Here is a 12,725-nt window from a genome sequence, read left to right as displayed (position 1 = left end):
TCGCGAAAATTTCGTCCCGAGTAACGAGCACCCGAGCATTTTGGTGCTCGCTCATCTCTAGTTGCCACACTTAGGGCAAAAACACATGGGCGCATGCACAACTATGCTTGCGACTACAGAGATGAGTATTTCAAACTCCGGCTCATAGCACTCCAGTTTGAAAAAACACAGGAAAGATAGGTCCTGCCCCATCAGTTCGCATGTAGTTAATACTACGTGTGAGAAAGATAGGGCAAGTCCTATCTTTTCTCGTCCGTACTATTAACAGGCGAGAATACTGCTAATGAAAACAAAACCATTGAAATCAAAGGTTTTGTTTCGTCCCGTTATTATTACGACCGCATAACAGGACTAAAAATCTCCTATGTGAAGGACACAAAAATGTAGCTAGTGGGAATACAACATTATAATGTCATTTCTAGAGATGAGCGGGTGCCGGCACGGAGCGGGGAGCTGCAGGGGAGAGCGGGGAGGAACGGAGGGGAGATCTTTCTCTCCCGCCCGCTCTCCCCTGCTCCCGGCTGCGACTCACCTGTCAGCCGCAGCGGCACCCGAATCTTCAGGGACGAGCCCAGCGATACTCGGATAAAGCAAATTACTCGAGCGAGTAGTGCTTTTCCGAGTACGCTCACTCATCTCTAGTCATTTCCATACAAGTGGAGATCCTCCCAGTAAACTGTCTCAAACCTAAAACAAAGAAAAGAGAAAAAGGACATAAGAAAGCATCCCATCCCCACCCACTTGTGGACAGCAGAACATCAATAAATCCAGAGGAGAAGCTTCTGGGCCCCAATGCAAAACCTGTAACAGGGCCCCCAATTATAATGCTTCGTCCATAGTACTGGGCTCCCTATATGGAGAAGAGAGGCCTTATGAGCCCCCTAAGGCTCCTGGGCCCGGGTGCAACCCCATCCCCTATAGTTACGCCCCTAAATATATCTAATGAAGACAAAATAAAAGAAATGTTATAGCAGATCAATCTATCTTTACCTTTCCCAGGGAGCCTGCTTTACATAAAGTTAAATATCAGGTAGTATCCAAACACAGGTGCATAAATTCCTTAATCTCTGATATGGGCAAGAATTCTTCTATAAAGATCCTCCACTTCTTAAAAAATTTGAAGCTTGGGATTCTGCCTGTCGTTCTGTCTCTACCATGTACAGAAAGCGTTTGGTGTGAAGAATAACCTCTGACATGGACGGGATCATTGGTTGGATCCAATGTGACAGTAAACAGTGTTTGACAACTAGGAAGATAACATTGACCATGTCAGGTACCTTCATGTTATTTGGGATATAATGGAATAGGTAAGAAATCTATCTTTGTCTGTCAGGCTCGTTAGTGAAATACTTGAAAAAGAATATGAGGGTGTACCTGGTTCCTCAAGACCCTAAGAATAAAGACTAGCACAGAACTGACTAAATATATCATTCACAGTCCTCGTGTGTGTATGTAAAGTACTAGAGTACTAGAGTAATCACAAATATGGAATACCATGAATATTAAATGGACCCTTGGCCAGCCTGGCCATCAACCGCTTTGACTTATAACTAGAGATGAGCGCGCACGCTCGTTTAAGGCTGATGCTCGAGCGAGCATCGGTCTTTTCAAGTAACTGATTACTTGTCTGAGCACCATGCGGGGGGGGGGGGGCAGCGGAGGGGGAGCGGCGGGGAGCAGGGGGGGGGGGGAGAGATCTCTCTCTCACTCTCCCCCACGCAAGTAATCCGTTACTCGAAAAGACCGATGCTCGCTCGAGCATCAACCTTAAACGAGCGTGCTCGCTCATCTCTACTTATCAAAATAAAATAGTTAACTTTCCTTTGTGAATACAGCATTTGTTCTTTCCTAATGAACCAAATTCATAGGTCTGTTTGGTCATTTGCCATGCTTGCTTTGTCTGGGGGCTGGGAATATAATAATAATAATAATCTTTTTTTTGTATAGCGCCAACAAGAGATTGAAACAGCGTATAGGCATCTCCCAAATTAATGCTGTGCACCTCTATGTTTGTCTTAGGCCTCATGTTCACGGGCGTATGCGTAAAATACTGCGTGTAAATAGCTGTGCATCCCTGTGAGTTGAATGATTTTTTCCCGGTTTATGATCGCATATACGTGTGTTTTTGTGCCTGTGGGTGTACAGCGTTTCTATATGTGAAAAAAACAAAACAATGCAGGCAGGGAATAAGCATGCAAAATGATGTCAGAATTCCCAACCTCTTGGAAACACCCCTATAGCGCTCACGTGACCCCACAGGAGACCATTTATTGTGCTTTGCTGTGTGGGGGTGAGAGTTCTGTGGTCGGTGCTCTGCGAACCACGGCTTTACACGGCTTTACACGGTTTCCTGCCGCACGCCTGATGCTGGAGGAAGAGCCAGAAGAAGCGAAGGTTCTGGATTCACTCTCTCGTATTGCAGTGAGTTACAAAGGGACAAGAACAAGCATGGTTTTTGATTTTCTTTCTTGTTGGCTTTCACTTATTTCTCATGTAATTAATTGTATCCCTCTTCCATTTTCAAATTCCTCACCACCGAGAACTCATTTGCATTGATGCATTTCAAGTTCCTGTTGGGCTACACCAACATCTGTCACATCACCAGGAAGACCTGTGACATGATTTGGGAGTGTCTGAAGCGATCGGTGATGCCGCCACCTTCTCTGCAAGCTTGGCTGGAGATTGCCGATGAATTCCAAGCTGCAGCGCAGTTACCTAATTGCACAGGTGCCCTGAATGGCAAGCGCATCTACGTGAAGACACCACTGCACTCAGGGTCCCGATACTACAACAATGAACAGTATTTCTCCATAGCTCTGTTGGCCATAGATGACAGTAACTATCCTTTTATACTTGTAGATATGGGGTCCTATGGAAGCACTGTGGATGATCGCATTATCATGGCTTCAAGAATGGGGCAGCAGCTTTTTTCAAAGCAGCTGGGCCTGCCAGAGCCGTGTGTTCTCCCTGGTTCTTAAAGGCTTTGGCATGACAACCCTCATTCTGTGACCATTTCCGCACAGTGTGTTGGATACCAAGGGACGAGTTTTCAATTACCCTCTCACACGGGCTTGGCATTTTGGCGATTGTGCCTTTGGGATTCTTACCAGTAAGAGGTGAGTTTTCCTGGGAACTATTCAGATGGGACCCCAGTGTTTGATAATTCAAGCCGCCATGGTTCTGCACAATTTTAGTTGGGCCAATGATGTGGGTTGGACTGTGCATGATGATCCAGTTGCACAACCTCACAAGTTGTTGCATTGGCTCACAACGCACAGTGTAGACCTGCATTATCAGGGATTCAAATTCTGCAGCAGTTCTGCATCCAAACCAAAGTCAAAATCAGACCATTATTTACAGCTAATTTCGGCAGATACAGTGCTCCTCTCACATCTCAATTCTTCATGCTGTCAGCGCAGCCTTTTACCCGATACTTGGCAGCCTCTAGTGAGTGCAGCACCACTCATCCGGTGATGCAAAAGTAGGCATCGCTTGTGGAAAGGCTGCTCTGATAGCACAAAGAATTGGGAAGTGAGGGGAGCTCTGTATCTGCCAAAATCAGCTGCAAATACGCAGTTGATTTTGAGTCAAAACGCGCACTAGTGGTCCGGATTATGACTCTGTTTTGGATGTGGAAATGCTTTGGAATTTGCCACTCATTTCTGCCCCGTGTTAACGTACCCTAAGGATAGCACATGCACATAAGAAATCATTTGCATAGCATAACATAAAATTGTCCAGTTCCCCAGAATGCCCTTGATGAAGAAATGAGAGCTGTTTGATGGCTTAGAGATGGTTTATTACTCCGGATTCTACATCAGGGTTCGCTGACTTGGCGAGAGAAGGGACACATGTATTCCACTAAATTCTCTTCTGCTCCCCCTTTCTCCTGATGTTTCCTGGGTAGAATCCCCTCCCGCAGTGGATCTGGAGAAGCAGATCGACGCCTGATTTTCTTCGGCTTATGTTCAGCTGGGGCATCTCGTGACTGTGTTTCTCCTGACACATTTTCTGAAATGTAAAGCAAATACAAATCAAATTACTTTGGTAGGTAAATGTAGATGTTTTGGTATGGTCGATGAGTAAATATCTAAATTTTGAAAAAAAGTGACAATTTATTTCAACCAGTCCTGAGTTGGTATGGGTTCTACATTTAGTAACCTTCTCCATTTTTGTATTATCAAAAAGATTATCTGGGATTTTACAATCAATGGCCTATCCTTGAACCAGGACATCAACATTAGATTGGTAGACGTCTAAAAGCACCCCAACCAAACAGTTGTTTAAAAGGACCAGATAACCCCATCGACCATATTAATGAGGAATGCTTTAACGACTGGCGGGCGGAGAAGCACACAGCAGCTGTCCCACCAACCATCACTGCTGTGCTTTACACAGTAGTCATAGTCATTTACAGGATGGAGGCAGAGTGGGCTGTGCGTAGAAGAATAAATGCCTGGTCACACGGGCCGGCAGTCAGTTGGTTTTTAGTTCTGCTAAAAACCAAGCCACTTTCACAAGTGAGCAATTTGTCTTTCAGTGCCCTGTTGGCAGCTGCTTGTACACAGGATGACTATTGCCCAATTTTGCTGTTTCCAGCAATTATTTGGGCGATAATTGACCCACGTAAAGGTGCCTTTATCAACTACAGGTACAAAAACTTGTAAGACTTAGGGCTCGTGCCCATGGGTGTAACCGTAAAATGCACACATACACAGCCCATATGCTTTGCCAGCAGAGACCCCGTATGGGATGAGAATGGCAATATGCATGCCCGAGATCTGATGTCACGAACATGCGCAGTGTGATTTTTTTTTTTCCTTGTAAATTCCCGTTCTGTTCAGAGCGGGGATGTGTATTGAAATGCTGCCTATAGGCAATGTATTGTGTATGGGCACCATATCATATGCAGTCCATAGATAGGCTGCATATCATACGTAAAAAAAAAGAGCATGCTGCGATTTATTTCTCTTGCATATGGATACACTGTGTCCACACGCTGATGTGCATGAAACATTAAATGTCCACGCGTAACACGCGGTGAAAAAGCACCCATGGACATGAGCCTTAACTTACACAAGATTGAAGATTTGGAGAACCAAGCTCACAACTTAAGGCTAATATGGAAGTTTAATTTCTGTTGTCGAAGGATATTATGCTGGGATTTGTTAGTGGTTCATGAAGAAGGGGTCGTCAAATATCTTGCTGGTTAGACACAATTGTGGCAGACACTGGCATAACTATTTGCCAGTCAAAAGAAGCTGTACTTGATAGACCAAAATGACGAGAGCTGATCAATAGGGAGACCCAGAGTCAGCAACAACTGAAAAGTTAATCATCATCACCCATAGTTGATAATTAATTGTTATCAATTTTCTTCCTGCTTGGCTGCTTTTTAGTTTAGTTGAGTTTATTACAGCATAGCTGTAATCTGTGATTACAGTTTATCTAGAGTGTCTACTGGGAGTCTAAATTAGTCTGAGACACCCCCTGCCTTATCTTTGGTTCAGAGAGACACATTTCCTTGCTGCAGCTCTCAACCTCTACTGTTGCTCTGCCTCTATCGATTTCTTATTGGGCATAACACAAGTTTGTCCCAGGTTTAGCAAAAAATCAGTCTATGGAAAGCAGATTTCTGTTATAGCAAGGACAAAGTGATTATAAACCATCAGTGAGAAAAAGGATTATTGGGGAACTGCCTGAGGATGAACTGAAAGGAATGAGCCCTAGGGCTTTTACCCACTAGCGATATTTTTTCCTCCGATGCGAGAGCAATGATTATGAAATCAATGATTTTCAATGGTTTCATACTCATTTGAGTTTTTTCCCTGCAGCCTCGCAGCACAGAGAAAAAAAATTGCGATATCGCTCAGTGCTTTCAATGGGGCCGGCAGCAGCACTGGCCCTATTGAAAACATAAGGAGTACATCACAGACTTCTGCCACAACTGTCACAGCTGTGGCAGAAGTCCAAGATGCTATCCCATTGCTTTCAATGTGGTCGGCACTGCTGCGGCCCCATTGAAAGCAGTGGATTGCAAGCAACCCCTGCAGCGATTATTTTCAGGGAAGGGCTTGAAATATAAGCCCTTCCCTGAAAATCCCTAGCTGGTTAAAACAAAATTATATAATCACCTCTCCACCGCTCAGGCCCAGCTGGCTCCCCGGAACTGCTGTGAAGCTCTTTCAGTCCCTGCCTCCTGTAAGGGCTGTGCTGATTGGCTAAGCGCTCAGCCAATCACAGGCAGCGACAGCCATTTATTGATGGCTGTCCCTGCGGGGATGAAGGAAACCCCTGCCACAGCTGTCACAGCTGTGACAGAAATCCACAATATACTCCCTATGTTTTCAATGGGGCTGGAGCTGCTGCTGCTAACCCTATTTAAAGCATTTAGCGATATCACAGAGTTTTCCTAGCGCTGCGAGGCATGTGTTTTCACTCACTCTCGCAGCGCAAGAAAAAAAATCGCCAGTGGATTGGCACCCTTAGAGCTCATTCATACGGGCGTATTGTCACTGCAGATTATGCAAGCGTATTTCCCGTGCACAACATGCGGTGAATGGAGCAAATGAAAGTCTATGGACTTTCATTCCTCCATTCATGTCTGCATTTAGACTGTGAATGGACACTGCGTGTAAAACGCAGGAGAAATAAATCGCAGGATGCTCTATTCCTCCGCATTTCATACGCAGCACTTAAAGGGCTGCATGCGACACGCTGTCCATTTGCAGGCATGGTGAAAGAGTAGCATTTCAATATGCAGCCCCTCTCTCACTGAGCAGGGAATTTGAAAAAAAATGTCACACTGTGCATGTCTGTGACATCAGAATTCTGGTCATGCAGAGTGCCAATCGCAGCTCATACGCGGTCTTTGCCTGCTCTCTGCTGGCAGAGCGAGTGGGCTGTGAGGAGTACATCGCTGCGGGATACTCGTAGCGTTTTATACATACGCTGTGTGAATAAACCTTTAGTATGGGAAGCCAGGCGAGGTGCTTCCTGTAAAAATGTGGCAAAAAGCAGCTGCATTGGAACAAGTGAATGAAAGCACTGGTGTAACTATAGAGAATGCAGGGGATGCGGTTGCATTGGGGCCCAGGAGCCTTAGGGGGCCCATAAGGCCTCTCTTCTCCATATAGGGATCCCAGTACTATGAATAAAGCATTATAGTTGGGGGCCCTGTTACAGGTTTTGCATTGGGTCCCAGAAGCTTCAAGTTACCCCTCTGTGTTAAGGGGTTAAGAGAAGGTAGGGGGTCCCAAGATAAGCCTTTGCACCCGGGCCCATGAGCCTTTAGCTATGCCCCTGGATGAAAGGTAACAAGTAAAAAACGTAAGTGAGAATCAAGGAGATATAACTATGGCACTGATAATGTTAGATTTTCAATGAGAAATGAAATGTCAGGCAAAAAATGCTGATAGCAGAAGTAATGACTTTCAAGAAGAATGTCATTGCAGTTAAAACAGAAAGAAGGAAATATGGAATAGCTGAAGATAATGTTTGATATCCTGCATGTTAAAGCATAAGGAAACCAATGTATTTCCCTGCAGAATTTGTATTACTTTGGAAAAACAAACAAGGATTGACCTTTTACATACTCAAATGCTTTGCAAATAGAAAAAAGACATTCAGAAAAGGTGGGCATCACAGACTTCAATGGAAAGAGCACATATATGCGTTGCCAACTCTACATTTTGCCTTCAATTGAATGGGGCGTCCACTGGCAACCTATTTTGCAGATCCCTTGTCAAGGAATTCCCATTCTCCTGAAATATTTCCTTATCAGGTATTTACACATCTAAGGTGGAAAGTCTCCCTTCAGTTTTATGGCCCAGTTAAGCCTGTGGCAATTTTCACAGTATAAAGAGTCCCTTCTTAAGGCTTCTTTCACATGAGCGTGGTTCTAAAGCTAAGCAGGTGCCTCAAAATAAATGTGTCCGTTAGAACCAATGGTGTCCTATGGGCTCCTTTAGGCTGGATTCACACCAGGGGCGTAACTATAGAGGTTGCAGGGGATGCGGTTGCACCCGGGCCCAGGAGCCTTAGGGGGCCCATAAGGCCTCTCTTCTCCATATAGGGAGCCCAGTAGTATGAATAAAGCATTATAGTTGGGGGCCCTGTTACAGATTTTGCATTGGGGCCCAGAAGCTTCAAGTGACGCCTCTGATTCACACGAACGTATATCGGCTCGGTTTTCACGCCGAGCCGATATACGTCGTCTCTCTCTGCAGGGGGGAGCCTGGAAGAGCCAGGAGCAGTGCTCTGAGCTCCCGCCCCCTCTCTGCCTCCTCTCCTCCGCTCTGCACTATTTGCAATGGGGAGAGGCGGGACGGGGGCGGGGCGTGAAAACTGAGCCGATATACGTTTGTGTGAATCCAGCCTTAGACAAACGATTTTTTGATGCACCTAGAAAAAAAAATTGGACTGCAAAAGATAGGATCTAAGCATGTTATTTCAATGCCAAAATTTCCAAAAAAGTCAGGTTTTGTCCTATCTTGACAACACAACACAGGAGGCTCTATAGACTGCTATGCAGAAAGTTGTGTGTCTGTTTCATTCATCGGAGCAAGGCTTGCAGAAATGCGTATACTTGCTACCAAAATATCCTATGCAGATGAATGGAACAGATTTTCAGAAAGTCCTGCAAAAATCAGCTGCATGTGAACATAACTGAAAAGTCCATAGTCCATAGTCACAGAAAGCAGAGGAGATTTCCAAAATCTAATTTAGGTGTGGATTTGGCGGCTGCAGATTTCCAGCATATTTGCTGTGGGTTTTCTGGAGTGTGTATGAAGGTACCCTTAGGCCGGCTGCACACAAGCGGATTTGAATTGCGAAATCTGAAACCGGCGTCCACCTCTGGATTCCGCAGCAAATACTGCCCATAGCATTCTATGTAAAAGTGATTCTTCATGCCCGAGCGAAACCAATTGGGCTCAAGGATGAAAAATCACAGCATGCTCCATTGCCCTGCGGATTCCGCACGAACGGCTTCCATTGAAGTCAATGGAAGCCTTTCAACCCATAGCCATTTTGCAATTGACAATGCAGACGGGGTGTGGATTCTGTGGAAAAAGTTTAAAAACAAAAAAAAATCTGTACTGCGCATGTCAGACACCGAGCCATGCAGACCATCCACAGTACAGATGAGGTTCAAGAAAGCAGGTACGTGCGGATGCAAATCCCGCCTCCATATCGTGCTCCCCAACATGTGAATTCCCCCGTGGATATGAGGCGTTTTCATGTGAAAACAGCCCCGTATCACTTTGAGGAAGTAGCAATCCTGACAGCCGCGGCAGAGGATTGCAGAGTATCTCCCATTGTTTTCAATGGGAGATCTTGCATCACAGGCACCAAACATGTGGTGCGATGCTGACGTCGGTCTCATTTAAAACAATGGGCACTGCGATGTGAGAGCATGCACAAGATAGACCATCATGGTGCTCTGCAGGAAAACATCGCTTATGCGTATGACCCCATTCATAAAAATGGGGTTAATATTTGTGCGTCTCGCACGCACAAATCAGCAGACCTCCACCCTACCAGCTAAAACGTATTTACTGCCAGGAATGACGTGAAAGTTATCAGCCAACAAGAGTGTGTTGTGTCTTATGTCAGAGCTCTACTATATGAGGACCGATGCATATGGCCATATTAGCGCTCAGTTTTGTAAGGGTATGTTCACATGTGATGCAATTGCTGTGGATTTTCTGAGTGGACTATATTATTAGATTAGATAGAAGTTGAATGAATCGTCTGATTTTGACCATCTCAGCTGAAGGCTTCCTGGAAATAATGCTTGACAATCAACGTCTGACAGTCAATAGAAAGTTTGTGAAAGTTTGGACAGCTCTGTTGGATAGTTTTGGTTTTTTGATGTCTGTAGTATTAGGCCTCGGTCACACGGGCGTTTTTTCCCGGGATTTGCGGATCATATGACGTTTGCGCATCTGCAAATCGCGTGACCGGGGCCGAAACATCGCCCGAAAAATCTGCTCCTAGCCACGTTTCATTAGAAACGGGCCGGAGCAGTGCAGCGCTGTCCAGCGCATTGAATTCAATGGAGCCGGCAATACAGCCGGCTCCATTGAAAGCAATGGGCTGCGGGCGATCTCAGGATGAATTTTCGGGAAGGGCTTAAAAATATAAGCCCTTCCCAGAAAATCATCCAAAACTGTGTAAAAAGTAAAAAAAAATCTATACTCACCCTGTCCCGGCAGACAGAGTTCAGCCGTGGTCGGCCGGCAGTTCTCCTGAAATGCTGTGAGTAGTATTCAGAAGCCGGGGATTTAAAATCCCCGCCTGCTGAATGAGCTGCCTCTGATTGGTCACAGCCCTCACCAATCAGAGGCAGCTCTCACTCACCTATTCATGAATTCATGAATGGGTGAGTGAGTGCTGCCTCTGATTGGCTCAGCGCAGGGACCAATCAGGGGCAGCTGTCAGCTGTTACAGCTGTGCCAGAGGAGAATGATTTGTCTAGTATATGTTCTCAGTGGGGTCGGCGCTGCTGCCGCTGGCCCCATTGAGCGCATATAGAGAAGAACAGGAATCGCAGATCGCAGATAGGCGCTATCTGCGATTTCTGTTCTATAATAAATCGGACGAGCACATAAAAAGCGCTCATGTATCCGATACCATTGCAAAGCAATGGTTCTATAAAAACAGCGATCGCATGCGCATGCGCAGCTCGCACCAAAAATCGCCCGTATGACCGAGGCCTTAGAGTTATAGGTTTGTTGGCTGAGTGTGTATGATCATTTGGCTACAAGTATGACTATTTTAAAGGGACTGTCTCATCAGGACAACTCTGTTCCATATACCTCATTAGTCCATGTGGACATCACTCAGGCTTTGAGATTCAACTCCTTACCTGTATCAGGATCTTTGTTACTGGTAAAAAAAAAAAATGGTCCTGTCTAGTATATATTCAAAGCTGTAGTGTATGACATAACAGCTAATTCATTACATAGGCTGCATTTTTATATTTCTACACAAATAGGCACAGTATGTATTCCATTCTGTATGACGACAAGACATCTCACTTTGGCATTGGAATAATGAAAATTATAAACTTTGTTAGAGCGAACACAAAAGACGTGCCAAAAAGAGAAAATATCTACAGCATTCTGTGACATTTTGTTATGATCTGCTTGTGACAAGTTTGAAGAAAACAATTTAATTGGTTCTAGTTGCTTTGTTTTTTTTCAGACATCACATTGCTGTAGTGGCGCATTAATCCGGTGACTCACAAAGTCCCTTCAAAATCTAAGATCACTGTCATTATGGATAGATCAGTCACTTTCAGATCAAAGCGTTCCAGTTACTTTAGCTCCTTTTAGACTCAACAGGAAATGCACGATTCTTGTTTGTCCGTGCGAATGAGATAGTGATGTCATCACCAGCTCGCTTGCGTTCGTGCAATGTGTTTAGACTGTATGATTATCGTTGAGAATGGTGCAGTCACATTCCTATGTGAAAAAGTGAAAGATTGGTGTTTAAATTGCACGATACGTGCCCGAGCCGGCGCTGATTTTTATGCCGTCTGAAACTGAACCATGAGTGAGAACCTCATGATTCTTGTTCGTCATTCAGTCATTGGCTCGCATTTAAACTGAACAAGTATTGTTCAGTTTCACTCGTTTTTTGTTTTAACCACTTTGTCTTTTTTATAAGACCTATAGCATGGAAGTGATACATTGTAAAATGATAAACTGCTGTCACGTTTCTGACTTTAACACAGATTTACATACATTAATTCTCTAGCTCACATAGATTGTATCTACAATGTTGCATACTTGAACTGTCGATTTCCAGATACTAGAACGAGAAATAAAACACGTGCATCATGCTCCACACCCAGTTTTACTCGTTTTAATGATTATCTGAACAATAATCATTTCACCTACATGCAGCATTAGAAAATAAAGCTTACTCTGCTCACCCCAAGTCACACAGGGTGAACAATGGAAGCTACAGCTGTAGTGTACAGAAGTTTATGTGCGGAAGCTTCTGGATTTTTTTTGAATGGTCTATGTAGTCTTGTGCTTATGTGTATTGTCAACGTGATCTATGTGAGTGAATATGATGTGTATTGCATAGGGTTACTGTCTGGGTTATGTCTGGAAAAGTATCTCTTTGTTTGTCATGTGACCTTGTTTGATATAGGTGGATGCAAGGTGCAAGAGAGAGGGATTTTCTTGTCAGTCAGCCAGCCTGTCTGTCTGTCTTTGGAGGGCTTTTTTACCTGACGTGTAGAGAGGAGCTACTCTGCACACAGACACCTTTAGTTTGTGTGTAGTGGATATGGAAGAGGCCGAGAGGATAGAAGACGTGTGCTGTGCACCCCCTTCTTTCCTGTATGGAGGAGTAGGAGCATGAAAGGCCACTAGAAGTGTGAGTTCCCGCTGTACAGTGTTGGGTGCACACCTACTACTCCATGAGTGTGTACCGGTAGAGTTGGTGAAGTGTTCGTGAGAAAGAGTCCAGGACCAGAGATTCACAGATAACTTGGCCTGTGTAAGTGACTCTGTTCTCCTGTGTTTCCTCCATGTCACACCACGTGTTCTCCTGCACTATTTAATCTGCCAGTTGATGTCAAGTGTGGACTGTATTGAACTTTACTGCAAGTTGTGTTTCAGTAAATGGCTTTATCGACCATTCCCAGTTCTGCCTTTAAACCTTAACCCTGCGTGTGGACTCTTTATTCTGACATCAAGAGATCACCG

The 12,725-nt window shown here is 44.7% G+C and overlaps 1 protein-coding gene across 7 annotated transcripts in view; it reads right to left on the bottom strand.

Annotated features, from left to right (window-relative positions):
* Positions 1–3,783: 3,783 nt before the first annotated feature.
* The window catches only part of CTXN3 (cortexin 3), a 195,537-nt gene continuing 186,595 nt past the window's right edge, over positions 3,784–12,725 (bottom strand). For all 7 annotated transcript variants that reach the window (XR_010792820.1, XR_010792821.1, XR_010792822.1 and 4 more), the window contains one exon: positions 3,784–4,011. Coding sequence is in view for 4 of the 7 variants with exons in the window: in XM_066603151.1 (XP_066459248.1) it covers positions 3,818–4,011 (194 nt within the window). In the remaining 3 variants the exon portion in view is untranslated. The remainder of the gene's footprint in view (positions 4,012–12,725) is intronic.

Source organism: Eleutherodactylus coqui, chromosome 5 (assembly GCF_035609145.1).
Source record: "Eleutherodactylus coqui strain aEleCoq1 chromosome 5, aEleCoq1.hap1, whole genome shotgun sequence".
NCBI classification, from domain to species: domain Eukaryota; kingdom Metazoa; phylum Chordata; class Amphibia; order Anura; family Eleutherodactylidae; genus Eleutherodactylus; species Eleutherodactylus coqui.
The sequence above is the reverse complement of the archived record's forward strand: the minus strand, read 5'-3'. Positions and strand labels throughout refer to the sequence as shown.